General features: G+C 41.0%; 1 protein-coding gene across 4 annotated transcripts in view; it reads right to left on the bottom strand.

The window, feature by feature from the left end:
* Positions 1 to 6,433: 6,433 nt before the first annotated feature.
* VGLL4 (vestigial like family member 4) overlaps positions 6,434 to 22,961 on the bottom strand; it is a 79,885-nt gene continuing 63,357 nt past the window's right edge. For all 4 annotated transcript variants that reach the window (XM_042823865.1, XM_042823866.1, XM_042823864.1 and 1 more), the window contains 3 exons: positions 13,745 to 13,967; positions 11,088 to 11,208; positions 6,434 to 9,305 (listed from right to left, as the gene is read on the bottom strand). In XM_042823865.1, coding sequence (XP_042679799.1) covers positions 9,037 to 9,305; positions 11,088 to 11,208; positions 13,745 to 13,967 — 613 coding nt within the window. In that variant the 3' untranslated portion in view covers positions 6,434 to 9,036. The remainder of the gene's footprint in view (positions 9,306 to 11,087; positions 11,209 to 13,744; positions 13,968 to 22,961) is intronic.

The raw sequence follows: 22,961 nt of genomic DNA, 5'->3' as shown, positions 1-22,961 counted from the left end.
AGCAAAGTCACCGCTTGATTTATTACTGCTGACTTTGCATCATCCTGAAAGGTCACAGCCTGACTCACAGAGTGTGTTTGTGAGGCTGGAAACAACAAAAGCAGTACTTCTTGTTGTGAGAAGAACTCATGGAAATTTTCAAAATGAGAAGTCTTGCCATGTTCCATGTGGTGATGGCTTTGCGTGGCTGGTTTTGTTTTATTACTTTCTTTTTTCCAAAATCACAAAGTCTGCCTAACTACACCACGCTGCATCGTGTAGGGCAGTGCTGAATGGAAGCTGAAGGGTAAATTAGCAAATTTCTGAAATGACAAAGGAGTGGTTCAGAATGAAGACGTGAAATAGCATGTTTTAGATGTCTACAGCACAGCCTTTAAGAGTGGAAGTTCCTTTTGCATGTATGTGGTTGATTATTCTGAACCCTGTTCATAGCCTCTATTCAGACAGCCACATCTGTATTACAATAAAGGAAACTGTATACTCTCCTGTGTTATATTCCCCTGGACTATTCTGCTTTCTTGGTTTACGAGAAAGGTTTTCTCAAAGCAAAAGAGAGCAAATTATGTACGTGAGTGTGCTGAAGGGCTCTGCTAGAGACTCACCTGCCAGCAGTGGGAGTCCAGAGGCTGCTGCATGTGTTGGCTTCAATGGAGGAAGCCAGCTGATGCTGATCAGAGATGCTGATGGCTGCTTCTGTGTCAGGAGATAAGTCCTAGTTTACGTTTTCTTAACTCTGCAATTCTATTACTTTGGTTTTCAAATTTGATGTTTTAATGTCAGTATATAAACAGAATAACAAACCCCAGCAATGGGAACAATGTCAGGAGCCATTAATGACCTGAGAAAATGTTTGATAAATGAAAGTAGTGTAAATTAAGGTGTAACAATGAGAGCAAGAGGAAAGGACTTTGCTGCTGTAAACTCTGTAACAATGCCCGTGGTGCATTTTGAATACATACGTTTTCTTCTGAAGAAGGTAATAGTGTGAGGTTTTCTGTACCCTTAGCAGGAGCCCTTTTGAAAGGAAAAGGAAAAGGAAAGGCCCTTGCTTTAATCTCCAAGTATTGTTAATTCTTTCCATTATTTCCATCCTCACTCCTTGCTGTGTGCTCTGCCCACCACCTCCACCCCACCCCCACAGGAAAGAACCAAAAGTTGAGGATACTACGGTGGATCAGTGGAGAACAAAGGTTTGACTTTAGGCTGAGAACTTTTTAACTACTCAAAGCTTTTTTTTTTTCCTGAAAGCAAAAAACCCAGTTTTTTATACTTTCTTTTAACTAACTAGAAGGAATATAATTGAAATAGTTTCTCATCATTATGTTTTAAATGTAATGCACAAACCATATGTTGTTAACCCCTTATCTTAATATTTCAGGAAGCAAGAGATTTGAGCTTTGTGTTTTCCTGATTTAGAAAAAGTATCACTGATTCCACCTTGAATAGCAGGACACTATCAGAAGGACTCTGCTTGCACAGTATTTGCTCAAACTGAGTAAACAGTTTAAAGATAAGCAGCTTTTGGCTATTAAATGTAGCAGGCGTGTGGCTGACACAGCTTCATGCTGACAGATGCCTTTGTGTCTGTCTTTGTGATGGAGAGCACACAGATGTTCTCTATGACATTTTAAAAAAAACTGCTGCTTAGCAAAATAAAATGTAAAATTAGAATGAACAGTGCAGCAGTGAATAGTATAACTGGTCAGCCTACCCAGCAAAAGACTGTCTCATGTCAGTGTAGTGAAGCGTGTTCTTACTGGTACTCAGTAACTGCTTCATCATTACTTAAAAATAGCCTACGGAAAAAGAAATTCTCCTTTTCTGCCTCTATTAAAATATAAATGGATGCTAATCTGAATACCCATGTATGACTAGTTCTGTGCCAACCATTTTTAGCAGGGAGGCATGTCAGTCAGATATAAATGCTGAAGTGATACCCCAGTTTGCAGCCGCAAAAACTCCTAAGTTAGTGTACTGCCATCTGATGAACTGGTCTCCTTTGTGATTTCCTTTGTGACAAAGGAAAATATGAGAAATCCATATTTAATGTTTCTTAGAGATGCTGCTGGCACACGGATGGAGGCCGCCTGCACTGCAGTGTTGTCCACTTCTGGCAGCGAAGCACACAGCACATGGGAGGAGCTTGAGCTGCAAATAGTTGGGCACCCAGGCATGGTGCCCTGGGCATCTGGTCAGGGTGTGTGTCCTGGTCTCAGTCAGAAGCAGCGTATCTGGAAAGCTGCTGCTCTTCTTTCATCTGGAATAATAGGTGTTGTCCACGTTAAGCACAAAGCATGTAAAGAGACTTCAGCAGTAATTGTGGTGAAACATCTGGTTCCCTTCATGAATTCTACCACGCTGGTCCGGGGAGAGCTGTCTCTTTTCAGTCAGTTTAGTGGTGTGGAAACTCCTGAGGAGAAGGAAAATCCTGCTAAGTGATATTCGGGAACATGGAGTGTATCAGCAAAGAGACCAAGAGCACTGCCCCAGATGATGGTGCTTCCCTGTCACAGCCCAGGGGAGCATGCAGAAGCAGCCTGCAGGGGTCCCAGCCTGGCACCAGCAGAAGAGTTATTGTGCTGCTCTGCTCACGAGAGTGTGCCTTCATATATTGGTGATTTTTGAAAACGTGGTGACCACATTTGCCAAGTATTAAACATTTCTGCAAGTAAAAATGAAACCTGATACCAAGCTAATCCATGGACAAACACTAACTGCCTTTCCTCATTGGAGTTGTTGTGTGGAAGCCCACAGACTAAGGAATTCAAGCCTACTTCTGAACTAAAAGTTTGAGGGCTCTGCAGAAGATTTCCAGCTGGCACAAGGTGCTCGTCCTACCATTTGAAGGTCAGATAAAATGTAAAGGACCAGATTTCTCCTCAGACTTCTTTTAATTAAAAGAAAAAGAAAAAAAAGTTTAGTTTATTACATTTTAGCCTCTGTTTTTGCAATGGCTGTTCTATACTGGGCTTAGTCTTCTGCAGTTTGCTTTCAGCCTTTGCTGAGGGTGTTATGAGACCTGAGTTTGCTGTAAACTATTAAATGTTTTGGAGGAAATCTCAAATTAGCGAAGTGGAGAAAGGAGTGATGTCTGTAGCTTTAGATCCAGGATGACAAGATCTGCTATTCTTTGTTTCTTTCTACAGAACTGACGGTGTTTCCCTGGGACAATTGTTGGGCAAGATTAAGCTTGAATACACTCGGGAAATTTGCTGCAACCAAGAGGTTGAAGGATGAGCACCAGTGGGCACGCCATGTACTGAGGTGAATCTAGAACTGGGCTGGTGCTCAGAAGACTATGGTTATAATCCTGGTAGCCACACAGAGAGAGGTAAGTTGTGCATACCCAGTTTTGCTGGCTCTCTGAAACTTACTCCTCCACCATCATTAAAGTTCAGATGAGTCTCTTTCAAGGCTTGTGCCCTGCATAAAAATATGTGTATTGAATATCACTACTGGTGTGCAGCACTACCCCTATGAGCCTCCCAGCACCTCTCCCACAGGAGCAGAGCATACTCCACTGAGCATTTGTTTGCAGCAGCACTCCCCTGTGCACCTGTGCAGATGGTGTTGTTGCCTTGTGTGGTGTCAGGAGAGCACCAAGTGAAACTGGGACAGCTTTGCCTGAAGAACAAGGCAGCTGCTGTGGAGCTACACGTAACTGTAGTTTAAAAATAAGCAATTAAAGTACCTACCTTGAATGTCTTATCTCCAAGAAAAAGCACTTGAGCTAGTTGTGCATCAAAGAGGGGCAGAATGTTCCCATTACTGGAGAGGTTAAAAAGTACTGTTATTAAATTGGTCTGTTTTCTGATGTGGGTCTTTAAGGGATAAAGTCTGCTTCATCACATTGCGTAGTCCAGCTTTGCAGTAACTTTGCTATGGAAAGAGATGGGGACATCCTTAAGATGCTATGTGTAATGCATACTTGGATCTGTATCCATGCCAGATGAAATGGAAGCTTCCACGTACCAGGAAGATGCAGACAAGTTTCCTTTTTCACTGTCCCTCAAGAAAGGTCTAAAGATAGCGGTGAATGTTCTCAGCCAAGCAACAGTGTGCCAGCTCTGGTGATCAGAGCTCTTACACAGCATTTAAAATACGCCTCATCCTTTTTGCCAGGATCACATTAAGCAACACTGCATATTGGTATGGTGTTTGGATACTGGAGACATCTTCATTCACGTGGCCATTGTGGGTCATCTGTTTTATAATGTAAGCAGTTGTTAGTGTGTGTGCAGTGGGTTTGAACCTGGATGTTGCCAAAAGGCTTCTGAGCAAGCCTGAAAAACAATTTTGCATCTTTTCTCTTTTGACTGATTTGGCTTCCTAGGAACAATTGGATTTGTTCCCACTCTTAGCAGTCCCCCCACACCCTTCTGTGAGCATTCAGCCCAGCTGCAATGGCAGTCCAGCTGCTTGTGAAGCAGCTTCTGAACTGGTGATTACAGCTCCAAGTACAGTGATGAACTGGTTACAATTTTGTGTTTTGTGCATGTGCCAGTTTTAAAGTCTAGCAGTTCAGTTACACTGTGTAGTAGCATAGCTGCTTTATGAGCAGCTGAGCAGTTGCAGCAGATCCCTGCTGAGCTCTCTGCAGCAGTGGCAGGAGTCTCTTCAGCCATCTGACTCCAATATGCCTGCATTCAGCACAAGCCATGGAGGTATCAACACTTGAGCTTGGTACTGTTTTTAAGCTCCATTTGCTGCTTCACTTGTTCTTAGTTTTAAAAGAAATAATACTTGTTTTGGTAGGTCCTTTCTGCCCTACTGGGTAAGCACAATCTGCTGGATAGGCTCAGCAGTCATTTTCCAGTGACTCTGTTAGTACAGGTTTGACAAGTAAGTTATACACGCCTCTTTTACCATTGTTGTGTCAAGCTATCATTATCAATTTACCCTCTATATTTTATTTGTATATAAAAAGTTCATTTTCACAGCTAAAGCAGCTTGAGATGCATAGAAATTGTATTCCAGAAAGGTCACTGACCGAGCTGTATGGAAAGATCTGAACTCAGTCCCTCATGTATCTGTTTTGTGAAATGAAAATTCTGGTTTCAATTCAGGGCAAGGCAGCAGCACAGCTGGATACTGCTTTTCATTTTGCTCACAGAGAAAGATAACCCATTACAAATCATATAGGACTTGCTTCATACAAAACATTTATGTAAACCAGTTTTCTGGGCCGTGGAGCTTTGCTTTTGTGTCAAATTACAACATGCTGCTAATTAGAAAAATAACTGATAAGAAAACAAATTAGTCTGTTTTTCCTTTTGCTGTGTAGAAAATAGAACACAAGCTACTGACCTGAAAGATAGCAATGCTGCTTGTCCTGTTTCATGTAGTCCCCAAATTGTTGATGTAGGGATAACTTTTTTTCCTAAAAGGAAACCAGCTCCCTTCAGAAAGCAGACTGAGAGGCGTATGAGGCTTGTTGTGGTTGGCCTCTCTCCCAAAAACTCTTAAAGCGTGTACTTAGGCTTCTTTCCATGGATATTTAGAGAGGGATGGTTTTTCAGATGTGTTAAACGAAACTTCATGTGTTCCTAAGCAATCATCTCCCACTCCCCAAAATAGTCATTTACTTTAACACAAGTCTTTGTCTTTCAAGCCATTTAGACATTTCAAATAGAACAGTAACTTTTTATCTTGTTATTTTTAAGGGATCCTTTTGGAAATTTGGTGATACCTTTGCTACATTTAGAGTTGAGAGACCCTTCCTGATTCAGCTGAGCTTTCCCAAAATCAGGTACTTACAACTTTCGCTTTTAAAGTTTAATAATCTGTGGTCAAATGGCTGATTGAAATGTTGCTTATCCACATCAAGATCATAGCTGTTATCTGCATTTACAATACAGCTGTTGGCTTTAGGAATTAATTTCCACTCTCTAGATAACACCTAAATTTGAGACAAAACAAAATGAAGGGAAATGAAGACGTTGGTCTTTTCACAAACAGTACAGAAATGTTTGACTAGCTGCTGTTCCCTAAACTCTTCAGGATCTGCTGCTGGTGAGCAACACTAGGAACACGAGCAGCTGCCTCAGCCCTGTAGGGAAAGCAATACTGGGCAAACAGTCAAGGACCTGATCAGAGGGAATTCTGCCAGCAGTGCATTCAGTGCCCAAGATGTGCTCCCAAAGCTGCTGGTATTTGTGCCCATCACTGCACAGGCAGCACCAGGTTCTCTTTGAAATTGCAAAGAGTATTTCTTGACAAACTCCGTAACTGGGGAGGGATAAAGAAATAGCCCTCTGTCCATTCAACAACAGGGTAAAAGAATCCCAAATGAGACGAGTTTCCTCAGAAGGAAAAAAAACAGGACAGGAACAGTAGTTTGTTTCTGGTTCCAGCTCATGAAGTATAGAAATCAGTTTCCTTTCTTACCAAACAATACAGAAGAGTTTGTACACACCTGTGATTTAAGAGCACTTTATTGTTCTTTAAGGCTACTTTTAAGTACAAAAAAAAAAAAAAAAAAAAAAAAAAAGATGGCCTGCCAACCCTTTTTTTTCTCCAGGTGAAACAAGGCCACAAAAGAATGGTATATTACAGATTTACAAACACAGAGAGAATCTTTCAAACTGAACTGTAGTTAACCTGGCTCTGTGAAGAAACTTCACCACGTCACGATGGTGAGTTCAGTTTAGTTTCCTTCCACCTCCCCCCAACCCTTTGGCTTTCATGGCATTATTGTCTTTAATATATGTTTTACTGGACATATCACATTAAATCTTTATTGCCCTCAAATCCATTTACCTATCTCAGATAAGTAAATGTAACCTTGTAAAACAGTTATTATTGAAAATATTAGCTTTAAAAACATTATTTGTGTTTACAAAGAAATATAGGAGTCACATTTTCCACAGAGTCCATCTACAGTATTAGTACTTTACTGTTATAATGCTCAGTAGCCTGTAGCAGTAACAAACTAGTGGCTATTAATGCTAATGCAGTGTTCTCATAGAATAACTGTGTTCCTGCACTTTTATTGTATTACAGACAAATCTACAACAAAAAAAAAGATCAACTTTTTTCTCCAAACAAAAAAAAAAATGAATGATTACAATAAAGGAAAGGGAAAAATTAAATAGCTACATATCATTAACAAATTAATTGTTCCTCAAAAAATACCTACAAATTTCTCTGTACATTCTTTACGCACAGCGTAACGATGGTCTTAAAGTTACCTATATAAAAAAGTGTTTTTTAACAATCTTCCTACAGAGAGTAGGGTACTGAATGCCAAAGCAAGGAAGCGTTGACTACCCAGTAAGATGGAAGTGAAATGTGTAAAACTGGGGGCTTAGGGGTTTTTTTGTTTTTTTTTTTGTTGTTTTTTTTTTTCCTTTTTTAAAAAAATTTTTCAAAGAAAATTGAGCAGCCACCTCTCAACAAGTCAGAGCCAATCTCCTGATCTTTCTACCCTGCACCTCTTCCAAATTAAATAGCTTAACTTTAAAAAAAACAAAAAAAACCCAAAAAACCAAACAACACCAAACATAAAAGCCACAATGGACCCAATACTGTAACACAGTCCATAATACATCACGTGTAGTTCATCTTCCAACTAGTTCTAACTTTTTACACTGAACCAATCCTTTCAGGTAACCCAGTATAAAAACGAAGGCCTAGTTGCAACTGTACTGGGAAGATGGAATGTATGGGGAGAGAAGTTATACGTAACAAGGAGAAGCACTTCGTACTAGCACAGCGGTGGGATTTATGCCTGCCTCTATTGCCTAATTCCTAGTTAGTAGCTATTAATACAATAAATGCGGTAATACCTGTATAAAGTTTTCTAATGGAGGAATGTATGCTGCAACTTGGCATAGGTTTATGAATAAGCTTACAAAAATCAAAGATCGCATTTCACAAACTGTAACAATCTGTTGTCCAGCCAAGATACGCAACGGTAGCAGTTTCTGCAGCTACTTAAAGGTGGATTACACAGACTTAGTTGTAGGAAGCAAGTTCTGCTAAGCAGACAGGGCTGCAGACAGAAACAACGACTCAGCCGTGCGCAAAGCTATAGCATCCTGTACCACGCATCATCTACTTCTAACCTGCTTCGTTTGAGGCCTGTCCTGAGGCTGTCCTCTTTTGCTGGCTGCTACTAAAGTGAATATCAAATACAAATATCATAGAGTACAACTGTACCAGCAGTAAGTATATCTAGGATTGTTACTGACAAAAATAAACTAATTCTGAAGAAAAGCTAATAAGTATTATGATTCTTACTGTCTATACATTAATAGATACCAGCTATTTTTCATAAAACATGCATCGTTAAGCACTATTGAACCCTCCAACCTCAGCTCTATTCTAACAAACTGCAGTGTTTAGGAAAAAATGCCCGTGTTCTGTAAATTATGCAGTCCAGTTGCAAGCACTAAGCACCTGAAATCTAAAGAGAGAAAGACCTATAACCTGTATGAGACTTCCCCTTCCAAAGCTGTTTTGCTTTAAGAAAAATCAAACTGATAGAAATGTCATCCTTAAACCTTTTTTTTTTTTTTCAGCAGTTTGCCCTCAAAATATTAGCATCTTTCCAGAAAGTTGCTATGCAACTTCAGTCCTCCTCCAATAGTGCAAATCATACATGACAGTTCTTTTCAAGTATATACATACAAAATTACTTCACAGAGGGAGAAAAGAAAAAAAAAAAAAAAAAAGGTAATGTAAGCAAACCAGACAAATTCTAGTCTCAAGAAGCTAGTAAAAGCAAAAAGCATTTGGGTCAACCAACTATGTGTAATGGCTTTTGTGGATTAGCGTGCATTTTTTTTTTTTAAGGGGCAGCAGATTTGCATCAGAGGTTTCTTTGGTAATTGAGGCAGGAAAAAGGATGCTACATCATATGAATCTTTATGAAATAGTTCCTGCTATCATCTTTAAGGGCACCCTTTTACAAATAAAAAGTGAGTACGCAAAACACATGTGTTGAAAACTAATCTCCCCTCCCCCAACACTATTTTAAGCACTGTTCAAAGCTCAGTCAAACCATGCAAATTCACAAACATAACGGTCCTCTCTTCATGAGACAACAGAGGGCGAGTGATTATGATTGACCATGTGGGAGGATGGGGAAGACTGGCCCCGCCGTGAAGCAGACTCAGGACTGCTCGACACTCCGTCCTTCGCGGCTTTAATCTGAAGCCATGTATCCCCAAGTGCTTTGGCAAAGTGGTCATCGACTGATCCTGTGATGGACACAGAGTTTGCCACTGGCTCAGGCTCCTTGTAATTCTTGCCAAGGCTTCGGCGGAAGTGCTCTTCCACCACTGGGTCACAGGCAGTGGTAGCTAGACAGGGAAAGAAGGCAAAAAATGCATTGTGTCAGTGCAGAATGCTGGCACCAGTTACTGGATGCAGGATCCTTGTTTTCTTCCCATTTTCCCATCATCTCAGCACAAAGCGAGCCCTCTTCACATCATTACGGAACTGGTAATGAATGGAGCAGGGAAGATGATGAAAGGATTTTAAATAGAAAAGAAGTGGAACTATTTTGCCTGTGACCTGCACTCGTATTTTCTATATAATTACAGTTCCCCTTCAGTTCGAATTTTTATATAGCTACAGTTCTGATTCTGCTCTGGGAGAGAGCTTCCACAATGCCACATGGGCTTAAATGCAATTAAAGATGAAAACAGTTCATTACAATCAGCTCCCAAGCCCACTGATAACAGCCAGTTGTGCAGGGGACCCTGTTCTAAATTACAGCATGCCAAGAACTGGTGTCAGGACTTCGTCTTGCTTGACATGTTTGTTACAAAAGCTAGTCCAAAAAGAGCACAAATCATTATGTGTGAATTAGGTACTCCTGGTATTAAAGTAGCATAAAGCTATCACAAAAGGAATAAAGGACCTTAAAAATCTGATAATAATTTCTTAAAGAATTGCAATTTTACAATTTAGAAAGAAAAACTGTATCAGTATTTATCTTTCCAAAGAATTTATTTTTTAAGTGTGGTATCTGTGCCATAGTTCTTCACGCGGCAGAACAGGTTTTACTGGTCCTATAGTAAACGTGAGGGCTGTGCAAAAAATGCTCTTCAGTGACAATTGAGAGAAACTGTTTGAACACAACGTAATTATTCCCAAACTATTCCAAATCTGGTATGAATACAGCTGGGTTCTCAACGAAGCAGCTTTTCTAGAAAACCTCTAACATCTGAGATCTCATAATTACTGATTTCTTCAGGAACATCACAGTTTATCCTCCAGGGTTTCACTTCAGCTTCTAATCCCAGTTTTCAACAATACAGTTAAAAATAAAATAAATCCTTCTGGGGGCTTTTGGGTCCCTTTGTATATCAGAGTGGCATTGTTACATGGACTGACGCTGTTTGGCTGATGAAACCGCCATGGACTTGAACCAAAACTCACTTTTTGAAATGCTGTGCGCTCAATCAAGGCATCAGCAGGTAAATGACTAGATAGGAAAAAAAGCTGTGCTCTCCCCTAGCTACACAGTAAGAGAAAGCAAAGAGAAATAGCCAAGGTTTCTTAGTAATTACTGTATGAAAAGATTTCATGAAAAGTACTAATTGCACAGAGGGTAGAAAGCGCCTTCCCTGGGTTGCTATAGCAACTGCCCTCCAAAGCTTTTTTGCGCTATCCCTGCAGAGAAAGGTGGAGGGTTTGTGCTTTGGAAGAGGATTTGTATCTACAGGAAAAGATTTTGTTGCTGTGGCTGAATCATAAACAGCTACCACTGAAAGGCTGGGAAGTATGGCACATACAGTAAGAGCATGCTTGGATTTGCTGGTCACGTCTGCTTGCTGTTAGACTAAAATAAATATAATGACTTGCTTGTCGATACTTCTCAAAATAAGAGAAAAGAACACCTCTCCCTAGTTTTGAAGTGGTATCTTTTATTCTGGCACAGCACTCACAGTGAGAAGATGTGCTGCTGTGCGAGTGCTCTGGGTAGAAAGGATACAGAACGAGGTGGCTGTTGCTTCTCCTCCTTTTATTCTGAGTAATACACAAAAAAAAAAGGCCAACACAGCTAAAGTTAGCGAGGAATCGTCGTTCCCCAGTTCTTATCAGGCAGTTAGTTAGAGTGCTGAGATGTAACTTACTGCTAGAGGGTCTTCTGTAGGCAGGCACTGCTGAACCGCAGCCACTGTGAGCAATGGGGCAGTGAGAGAGGTTGCAGTTCCGGTTGTTGGCAGAAGCACACGTGATGACGGACGGACGGTTCTAACGGGGGAGAGAAAAGGAAACCTCCGCTCAGTACTGGACATCATCTAACAGCAGTTCTTTGCGTCATCGCTGGATGATGCAAACATCACCTTTTTTCATTCTCAACCCATGCAAATGCCTCAAAATGTACATTCATAAAATTTGAATTCCGCAGTGTATACACAGTGTAAATATAAAATGCTCTTATTATAGCTGTTTACCATATCAGTGTTACACTGAAACAAGGCCTTAGGAAAAGGAATGGCTTCTTCCCTGAGGTACCTAAAGGTTTGGAACTACACGTGCTTTGCATCATGGGTATGCTTTACCATGTAAGAAGTGCATTCTGCTGTACTCAGTGCAAGTTAATCAAGTGTCCAAAAGATTAAGAGAATTAGTGTAATTAACACAGTGTTAATTTTTCATCCGCTTTATAAATCCCTGCAGCAAAATCCACAAAAATCACTATTTTACCTACCATGTACAAAGCAGTGTAGCACTACATAATGAAAAAAACTTTTCTGTTCTTCAAGAGCAAAAAAGAAAGGAGAACAGATGAGCTTTCAAGGGCAGGTTTAGTGCTATTTGTATAGGCACAACCAGAACAAATGCCATTCACATCTTACTGCATGGACAGCAAAGTCAAAAAGCAAATAAAGAAAAAAGTTTCTTTATTGGCATTTCTCTGTAAGCAGTTCACACATGGCACTTTTTGTTTTAACTTACTTAAGGGCAAACATTATGTGCATCTGTGGAGCAGTTTAAGAAATGTATACATGCTTCTTCAGACATGCAAGATATGAGCAGCAGAGAGAAGGGGTGGAATAAGGTGCTGCACAGATCCCTCAGCATGATTCTGCATGTGCAGGTGCACCGAGCAGACTGTGCCCATGTACATAAAAAACACTGGGACGAGAAGCTGAGAATGTAAAAGCTGCTGCAACTGAATACCTGTACACCACCTAAAATAAAAGGTATGTTATCCTCCTCTCTGTCAGAGACATGCAGTAATAAAATCCCATTCAACATGCAACAAGAAAAATAAATTGTATTTTCAATGCACTTTCTTTCCTTTGTACCATCACCTCTGTGATCTTAGCCATTTCCTACCTCAACATCCTATTTCCTCAAGAAAGAAGATTGCAATCTAGCTCAAGATATCAAAAATAACAAAAAGAAGTGAATCTGCTGTTGGGTAATAGGAATCAGCCCAAGTCAAACACTAAAATAGAAGAGTGCCAGTGGTGTTAGCTGCCAAGCTGAGAAACAGCAGTCATGCTATCAAAGGGCAGCAGTGGCGTCACTGGCAGCCTGTCCCTTCCTCCTCTGTCATCACTGAACGCTGAGAGCAAAGAAGAGCTGTTCTGCACAGAGCAATAACTGTGTGAGCTGTGTGCCGAATGATGCAAGATGCCAGTGACACTGGTGTAAAACTAGGCATTCTGGCGTGGCAGAATGTGGACCAGTGTATGCAGCCAACCGTGGTAGAAATGCACACAGTAGATATCAAGTACACGCTCCAGTGGGAAAAGGCTTTGAACAAACTGCATATAAAAAAATCCCAGCCTCGGAAAGATCATTTACTCAAAGTGTTTACCCTTTACAGTGCATCACTGTGGGGGGAGAAGGGAAGGGGAAGGGGAAGGGGAAGGGGAGCACAAGTACGCAGTGGGTACGCAGGCCAGTCTAAGTTCTCAACACTACAGTTCATCATAACTCAACTATTGTGCTTCACCACTACGCCAAAGCGAGCGAGGAGAAAAGAAAGTCTGGCACATATGGAAACTGGTTTTGTATAACTTGCATCAAGATGCTCACCTCCAGCAGTTCTCAAGGAAAACAAATAAGTACAATGCAGAAAAAATAGCCAATGGCCAAAACTAAGAGAACAAATTAAAAAAACCCCAAACACTCCAGTGTATGGAACAATAGTATAGCATTACCAGAAATCATTATTTTGCTTTAGGAAAAACTGTTGCAAATAGGGATACAACTCTGATCTGGAGAACACGGTGATGCTTCTGACTAGCTAGGACAACTAAAATCACTGGAGTTTCTCTCACTTGGAAAATTTAGTGCATAAATTGATTAAAAACCTTTTCTATCCTACATCTAGCTGTTCATCAGTCCTAGCAGCATGAAGCTAGCACAGGGCAGGGAAGCACTCACCGATTGCCAATGGGAGCACATATAAATGCCCTCTATACATGCATTGCATCAGTTATTGCCTGACAGGTACCAGAGCCTCACTTAGCCACAGCAACACTGACTTTGCATTCCCAATTCAACACATGTGTTCACAAGCTGAGCAAAGCAACAGAAGAAGTAGGATGGCTAAGAAATCTCTGACAGATGCACTTGAACACTAGGAATTTAATTATGCACACTGAGCTGACATTGATTGTGTTTTTTAAAATACAGTTTGCCTGAAGAATGGTATCACCTACCTACTATAACTCACAATATGTTCTGCTTACGTCTGGGAAGTCCTCATTGTGTCTACAGCAAGGATTTCTACAGCCACCCACTTCCTTCTCAACCCAGAAGCCAATACCTGCTGCCGTTCCACAGAAGTCAGTGTAGGTGTGATGCCAACTGTTCGGGTTGCATCCATGCTGTTTTTGGTCAGTGCGAGAGGTTGATCCATCGTCAGACTTGGGATTGAGGCATACATGTGATTGGCATGAAGGCTCATGGTTGGGGCAGCAGCCCTCTCTATCGGGCTGCGACTTCTCTCTCTGTGCTCCTTCCGATAATCTCCATTGGCAGTCTTGTTTCTATTAAATGAACAAGAAAAAAAGTCAAAGAACTCAGTGGCTTTGAGGAGCTATAGCGCCATATGCTACATTTAATCCCTTTAAGAAGTGTGAGGCAGTGCATTTTGCTTGGTTTTTGAGGAGGGGTACAGCGTCTCTCATGAGGTACCCTGGTCTATCGTACCACCTCCCAACTAAGGCAAGAAAATGATTCACACTTGCAAACTCTGGCAACCAACGTTCATTTTCAGAACTCTTAAGGATTTTTGGAATTTCTTAAGAAACTTTTCTAAATGCACTGCACTGAAGTAACAACTGATAATGACTGGTCTTTGTTACAATCACCTCCTCATTTGGAATACTATTAATGGAACTCTGCCACCTAACACTGCAAAATTCTCTAAGCACTGCTGAAGCCCAAAAACTTGTTTAGCCGAAGGACTAATGGTAATGGTATGGGATGGTAACATATGGTATGGATGGTAACAGCAAAATTCAGTGATTTAAAGCAGGAAGTACAGTTTTCAGAGCAGAAAATGAAAGAGAAGCAAACTACACATCTCAGAACCATTTAATTACCATTAATCTTCAAAAGAATAATTTCAAATTACTGCTGAACAGTAGATCTCAGTGGACACACTCACATATAATCCAGCTTTCATTCAGTGTAACCAAAACAACACTGATTTTGTACTCACGTATGAGATATTTCACTTTACACCATGCTTCTTGGTGTCTGGGCACACATCTTCATTACTTCCTTGGCTCACTTCAAAGGCAGTGAGCCAAGGAAAGAAGCTGCACCCACACATCACTCACAGCCACCTGCCAAGCACTGGCTCAGCGTGGGTCTGCCCAGCAGGTGGGAACACACAGCTACTGCCAGTGAGCACACTGCACCACCTCATGCATGGTGAACTGACACCTAGGAGCTCTGATGGACGTTAGGCAGAGAGAAAAGAAATAGATAAATGTTTTTCTAACAGTGGAAATTAAGGTGTATGAATACCATTCAAAAGTGAAACAAGTTACGGCTCTAAGTACTGCCTATTTCAGTGCTTGAGAGTCTCCCAAAATTTTATTGCAAACAATTAAAGGTGAAAAAAAAAAAAAAAAAAAAGCCTGGCTGAGAGAGGGAAATAAAGAACCATAAAGCTTACTAACAAAAATGCTACAGAAAAATCTTGCAGGACTGTACAAGTGGGATAATTACATAGATTGATGTACCGGTTGCTTGCTCTATGCTAGTTACAAGCAGACAACAGCATTGCTGTGCCCACGCACCGATGGGGCAGCTCTGCCCAGGCTGCTGCTGCCCACACTTCTTTAATGCCTGATGAGATCATGTCAACTTTTAGCCTCAACAGCAGCCTACCCTGATGGATCCCACACGTTAAACTACATGCTCTATTCAATATCCTTTCCTCACAGCAATTTTTGTTTATTTCCATTTAACTTAAAATCTAATAGCTTGGTCTGCTATTGCTTTAGTTCTTGCACTAGGTGAGAGAAAGCATCCCTTCCTGGCTCGCCATCTTCATGCCATTCTTGATTATTCTTGCTTCTCTCAACTTTTTTTCTCTTTTTTTTCCCCCAGAACTGTCCCCATACATGTGGCCCCTCTATACAAGAAATAGGAAAGCTCAGAATGAGGGTTTAGATCCCTCCTGTATTCAGGAACAGAACCTTTGCCGAATAATTCCATCTTCAGCCCAGAAGGGAACAGTCCAGGGACAAATCGTACCATTTATTAACTGTTCAGATCCCTGTCCTGCTGGCTAGCACGTATCCCTTTTAATTAATTACAAAACAGTAGTTGTAGATGACAGGAATCAACCATAAAACCTAGCCTGTATGGTTCCACAGCCAGTGCTCGAGATGTCCTCTGAAAACCAAGTGCTTCTTGAATCCTCCTTTGGAGGCCAGATTTAGATCCAACAAAGCAGCACACACACCACCAGGAAACGCATTCTCCCAGTGTTACACCTCGGTCCCCTGCCAGCTCTGGTACCATTTCAGCTCACAAGCCCACTTCACAGATTGGCATGCAGAAGAAAGCAAGTTTAGGATTGCACTGCTCTGAGCCAATGACATGCAAACGTGTGATTTAATGGCAGTACAACAGATTCTATATTTGAAGCACTGTAGCCTCATCTTAAATTACAGTACAGAAAACATTAACGGAGCACAGCAAACTCAAAGCAAGTATGGAACTTCATGAATAGCACACCTTTACAGGTTGCTTCTGTACCTGGACAGCAGCCCCTACATGGCTGCTAAGTAACAGATGAAAAGCCAGCACTGCAGGCAGGGTTCAGGTGCTGCTAACAGCTCATTCTTTTCTGCAGTGCAATATCTTTGGTGTTCACAAGCCAAAATATCACTGTTCAACTAAATATCACTTAGCTATTGTGATTTAAACAACAATTTGGAGATTAAAAAAACGAATACAGCTGGAGTAGATTCCTACTTTTCACTACTGCTTCAAATTAAAACAAAATAAATAAATCCCTGTTCAGAAAAAAATGTTGCTACACCAGGTTTTGGGGGGTTGGCTTTTTGTTTTGGTTTGTTGGTGTTTTTTTCTCTCTCTTAGAACTGGGATTTCAACTTCTTCATGCTGCATTCATAGCCGGGGGGAGGGGAAGGCTGTCAAGAACTGCTGATGAACAAACCTACTGGAACTTCCAAGCTTAAAACATTTATCATTTTGCACAATATTTCACTCCCCACATTAAACAAGGAGTCACAGCCCTAAATGTTGGTGAACGGGTAGTTTTGCCAAAACAAATGAACTTTTCTGCAAAGATTTTTGAAGAGGAAGGGATGAAGAAACTGAGAAAGAGGAGTCTGAAGGCAGGAAGTAGAGCACAGCTTCCCAAAGATACCTAAAAATTACCGAGTTATCTCAGTAACCTCTGCAGATCACACCCAGCCCTTTCTGTAGGCAAATAACTCCCTTCTCCTAAATTAGAACAACAGCTCTTCCGGACAGGGAACAATTTATACCCCGCTCTTCAAAAATCCTCTCAATTCATCCACCTTCAAACAAACAGTCCTGGCAAAAAAATGGCAAATAACTGCAGCATCGACTTTCACATCAGGTATTAATTTTTGTGAGCCTAGCTCACGATTTTGCAGCACTGTGTAGTAACATGAGAGCTCTGCCCTTGTGAAAATAGCCCAGCGCTTCTGAGTCCCTCCTGTTTAAATATAAATAGCAAATCCTGCAGACATCTGACTCCACTTGTAAAACAATTGTACATAAAAATACGCATGCACAGAGTATTCATTAATTCAACAGTTAAGCAATGTAATTTCAAAAGTAATTTTGTGTTAAAATGCCTTTATGCAACTGATAGTTTTCCCTTTTTTATTATTATTATTATTGAAGGAATTAATCTGAAAAATGTACTTAAATTTGCACTTCCTATCTATACAAGATGCAGGCAATTTGTAAATTAGAAATAGTTCTGTTCTTGCTAAAAATCCAGACCACAGGAACAGTATGAAAACTATTATTTTATTAACTTCTGTGAAAACAGAATGCAATGTAAATATTTCATTAAGATATTTTGTCTATTTTCCTTCCAAGTACAGCTATGACAATTCTGTTTTGGAAAACTGTTCTGTTCTTGTTCTGCTATTAGATGCTTTGTTTGCAGGGGCAATCAAAACACTGCATGTGCCTCAAGACAGTTATAAAAATGAATCAGTTTCAAAATGCCACATGTGCTGAGCAAGTGGCATCTCCTATTTAAAGGTAAGGATGTAAAATTCCACAGGTGGATCCACGTCTGACAAATAATTATGAAGTATGCTCTACAAGTTAATCCAGCTGTCCAAACTGCTGTATCATCCCTCAACTCCATTTTGTCTTAAACATCTCCACAGGTAAAACCCTGGAGTTCATCTTCAGAGGTGAATACACCAGTGCATCTCCAGTGGCTTGAAGAACAGCCATTGGCATCGGTGAGAACCTGAGCACCCCCAGGCAGTGAGGAGCTGTTGGCTCAGCATACACAGCACCCTCACAGTCCCCTTTGAACAGAGTTTTTCAAGCTACTTGCAGGTTTATTTGAGCAAAATTATACGTGACTCCAATCTTAAATTCATTTCTCCAGCACTTAAAAAACAGACATTGTTTTCCATGTTTCTCCCCAATGAATCATAACCGAGGCTCCGGCACTTACCAAGCATCATGTGCTCAGATGGATGTCATACCAAAACCACACACATCCTGACTGTTAGCTGGAAGTCTGCTGCAGTTTGGTTCTCAGTGTTTGTTAATTGAAAGCAACGTTTCAGCCTTCAGCAGGAAGTCGTTCAAAGGTAGCTAAAATGCACTGTTCTTACAGTCTTTTGTACAACCTTTAAACGCAGCTGCTCTGTTCACTGGCACAAAGTGGTGGTAATTCACACTCATCCTACAGGAACCGCCTAACGCTGCCAATTGCTTCAGGAAAAGGAAAAAAAGAGGCCCACCGAAAGGGGACAGTTTTGCTTACACTCACTTCCAGCCCTTAGATTCTAAAGGAACAGATGCCAAAAGTATTACTGTACCTCCAAGTGAAGAAATCACAGACGTTTCACACTCCCTTTGGCAGCAGCAGAGCTCTAACTTGAAATGGTTGTACTGTAGGAGCATGTTTTACTTGTAGAAAGAACAAGTATCCACGTGAGATGGTTTTCCTTATACTAACACAATATATAATATTGCCAACTGTAAGTTATTTCATTTGTGTAACTTAGTTCAAACTAATATTTTCTGCATCCTTTATAACACTCCTTTTTTGACATCTCCTACTGTACTTATTCACAAATACTTCAGCTTGAAAGATGACAGCTGCTTTTGTTCAAGACTACTTCAGGACTTGTAACCCACTGATAGCAAGTATCCTCTTCACACCATGGGCAGCACTTCCCACCAAAGCTCTGTTTACATGCATTAACTCTGTTACTGTGAGGCAGCAACGCAAGAATGTAAGAAGACTTTCAAAACCTAATGAATGACCCAGAAGGGACAAATCCTACGCGGTCCTTAATCAGGATTTTTAAGCAATCTGAATTCCCTAAAAACAAACAAAACCTGAAGATAATAACTAGCAGTTAGCTCACTGAGCGTCAGCCAATGATCTGAAGCATTCATAACACGAACACATAGACCACACAACCCAAAACACTCTTCAGGTCTACTGCGAAAGGCTGCCACCTAACCACGTAGCCTGTTTCCATCCTATTCTCTTAGTAGCCCTTTCCTTTTATGGCATCCCCAAAGGCTTCCAAGTAGGCATTTTGCAAGAGATGATTGTTTTGCAAGAACCATTTCCTCCCCAGAATCTGGAGGGCTGATGGTTTCCTGACAAAGATGGAGAATGCTTCCCTTTTTTGCCACTGCTGTTATTTAAATGTTGTCTGTACAGCGTAACCCCAACTCCAGGAAACCTTTTGGGCTCCCTGAAAATCGTGCTCTGCCCAATGATAATGCAGACAGGCTTAGGGCGTCCTATCGTTGCCCTTCAAGCACTTGCAGCAGCTGCCCTACCTGCTGCTGTGGCTGCAGAGAACAGCTGTGCCTGACAGACTCCTTCAGAGCAGCAGCTCTCCATGCAGCTGGCAGCAGCAGACCTGTAACCAAGGCCTGCAGCAGGCAAATCCTCATCTCTTTCACCATCCAGGTGTGTATAACCAAGGGAAGAAGCAGGTCAATACGTTTTCACCTTCCACCCCAGGCCACAAACAACTCAGCAAAGGCATCCAGGATTTCAAGCCCTGCCTCCAGGCTTCTCCAGCCACCTATAATTAAACATCACTCTTCCCAGACACGAGCTTTTGTTGTGCTGAATTTTTCAACTTGAGCATCATGCTCAGTTTGGAGGGTTAAGCATCGTATTTACACAAGTTCTGTAGGAGTCAGAAGTATGCATGCACCAAGCCGAGCTGTCTTTCCTCTGCTCTCTCCACCCCCTGTAGTCAGCATTCTGCAATTCCTTGCCATTAAAAAATAATAATAATAGTAATAAAACAATTCACTATTTTTTTTCCAGCTCACTGCTACAAACCCTCTGAGAATTTACAATGAAACCACAGAAATAATATTAACAAGAAATAGGATAACCTTACACAGGTCATACTTTCTAAATTTATCCTCACTAAAACAAGACTTTAAGAGTTAAAACTCTGGACTGAATAGTTACTGCCAAGTGCAATCAACCAGGAGAAGAAATTTCAGAGAAAGAAAGAAAAGAAAGAAATTATTAATAAGCTGTCCCATTACTGCCTGCCTGCAGCATGCAAAGCATTCAGATACAGAAGAGCTTCTCTTCTTGAAGGCTTATGTTCACAAGGATGAAAGAATGCAGAACCGCATGATGTAAGACCTTACTCAAAAGCCAAACCCACAAAACTGAAACCTAGATCTAATGTACAGTAAAATCAATTAAACACGATTTCAGATCCTACTTTTCTCACAGGATTATTTATTTATTAGTTGGCGTTTGTCAGCTTTGCCCCCCACACACACAGTCACTGTGAAAGGTACCACTGCTTTGTGCTGCAAACCATTCCTTACATACAGAAGTCAAACTCTGGGATTTATTAAATGAAAAATGATACTGGAGTGCATGCATGCACATCCAAGCAAGAAATGAAACCACTTTACCTTACTAACACAGGTACACTGCGCAGTTATCTGTATCCTTAGTTCAGTATTTACAAAAAAGGGTCTCCTCACCTGCAAATCCTCTGCCGTCTGTGCTTCCCACCTCTCAAACTCCTAAGGTAAGCTTCTGCTGCACACCCAGTTGCTTATTTTGAAGAATTGGAATTTGTGAAGAGGTTTTATGTGAGGTTACACCCGAGATGTAATTGGCAAATTTTCGTATACAATATAGATCTGCAAAAGGTCTAAACTAGTAAGTGATCTCATTCATTCTCTGAAGTAACAATAAATATGGACTGTTCAAAAAAAAAACCACCAAACTGCCTGATAAAGTGGAACAATAGAAGAAACTTCCAGCATTTCATTATTACCACAATAACAAGTGCTCGAGTATAACAGAACATTGCAGGAATTGTAAAAGTTTCCTAAAATGCACCATTGTAGCTGTAAGTCCAGGAGCGTAAACATCAGCTCCTTTCATCTCCTCAATGTTCTGTTACACTTTGGCTTTTAGGTGGAACACAACCACTGACAACAGCTCTCATCAGCTCTGAGTTTTCAGGGATTGGAGACAAGAACATCCAGCCAACTCAACAGCCAGAAGAGAAAAAGCATGCTGGTCCCTTAACCTGGACGGCACGTCCCAGGGCTCCTGCTCTCCTTACTGTGTGACAGCATGACAGGAACTGCACAGTTCTTGGGAGGGAGAAAGAAGTAACCCAACCTTCAGGATTTACCTGATATCTCCACATTCCCAAAACTCACAGAACGACAGAGCAGCTCCACTGTCCTCCAACAAGCTGCACAACGCTACCAGAAAAAGATGATGGGGAGAACTATTTCTGCCAACTGTGAAAGCCAAAAGGCAGAAGATGTGAATGCTGCAGAAGCTGAAAAAGGCCCCACTGAGGATCAGTCTGTCTTTAGAAGACACAGCTACTACAGAGTACTTTTTTCTTTTTTTTTTTTAAGATACTTGCAGCAGAACTGCGAAACTCATACACATCAATGCTGAAACTTAATGCTAGGGTTGCCAGTCGTAGCATAGTTTGAAAAGCAAACGATGCAGAGGTACCATAGTACAGGGGTGCCTGAAGGCACAGTAATCACATCCAGAGAGCCATATGAAGCTGGTGATAGAGAGGGGAGCCAGCCACTGTTCACATCTGGAGTGCAAGCCAGGCTACTGCATGTATGGAGATGAACACATCATGAGCAAGAAAAGGAAGTCACTGCTGGAACAGAAAGTAGAAGGATTGATCTGCATAGAAGCCTGAGCTGTTCCATGTTCATAAGGAACTCCAAATTGCTTGGAGAGGAAAAGCATCCAGAAAAAAAAAAAAAAAAAGAAAGAAAGATAAAACACAAGGTTACAGAAACACTCCAAATTTTCCTGAAGTTTCTAACAAGCAGGAAGGAATAACTGATAGGAAAAGGAAGAGTGAAGAGGCTTCCAGGAAAACAGAGGGCTTACTGCAAAAAATCAGAGCTATAAAACGATTAATTGGTACCCAACTGCAATGCCCACCACCCAAGAACTTTTGGCAGGCAATTCCTCTTACATTCTACCCATTCATGTGCTGGGTCACGTGCAGCTTTTACAATTCAGCCATGTTAACATCCTTTTGAAGTCAAACTTGGCACATGCAACAAACCTTTTGTACTGAGTCACTGGAAAATACTGTAAAAACTATTTATGATCACATAGAGAAAACTGTGGGCCAACGTCAGGAGAAAGCTTGCATATCAAATACACACAGCAGTGGGTCATGCCCTAGTGCAACAAGATTAGCCACATACATGTGTGCTCAATGTTGCCAGGGTACATCAGTCTGTTCTGCAGGCTCTGGAAAAACTTGGTGGTGTTGAAACTCAATGGTGAAACTGCAGAACTGTTAGAGGAAATAAAAAAGGGCAGTTACATTTTCTTATGGTATTTTCTGGCAGTTCCTTACAATACTTTCTGCTTTTTGATTTCAAAAAATTACTTTCATTCATCACTTACCGCGTGTCATGCAACTATTCTTGCAAAAGTTAAGAACCACAAGCTTAGATCAATCTAAGAACCCCCAATTTGCAAAAGTTGATGGGACATTATTCAGTTCAATCATGAAAGACTGCAACAGGTATGCTCAGCATAGAGGAACGGAGTCATCATTTCCTCCACATAGATTCTGTGCATTGTCAAAGATGTCAACAACATGAGAATGGAAAATTTATTTAGGAAAAGCTTGAACAACACAAGCCACTCTGGAAATAAAGTCACGCTGCTGGAATTAACCGTGTCAGATCAGCAGGAGGTGGAATGACAGAGACTTGGTTTTCAGCTTTAAAAAGGAGGGGGGGTGAAAGCC

Source organism: Centrocercus urophasianus, unplaced genomic scaffold (genome assembly GCF_019232065.1).
Source record: "Centrocercus urophasianus isolate 14NV4802_14NV808 unplaced genomic scaffold, USGS_Curo_1.0 seq_22, whole genome shotgun sequence".
Lineage (NCBI taxonomy): Eukaryota > Metazoa > Chordata > Aves > Galliformes > Phasianidae > Centrocercus > Centrocercus urophasianus.
This window is presented reverse-complemented; position numbering and strand designations above follow the sequence as displayed.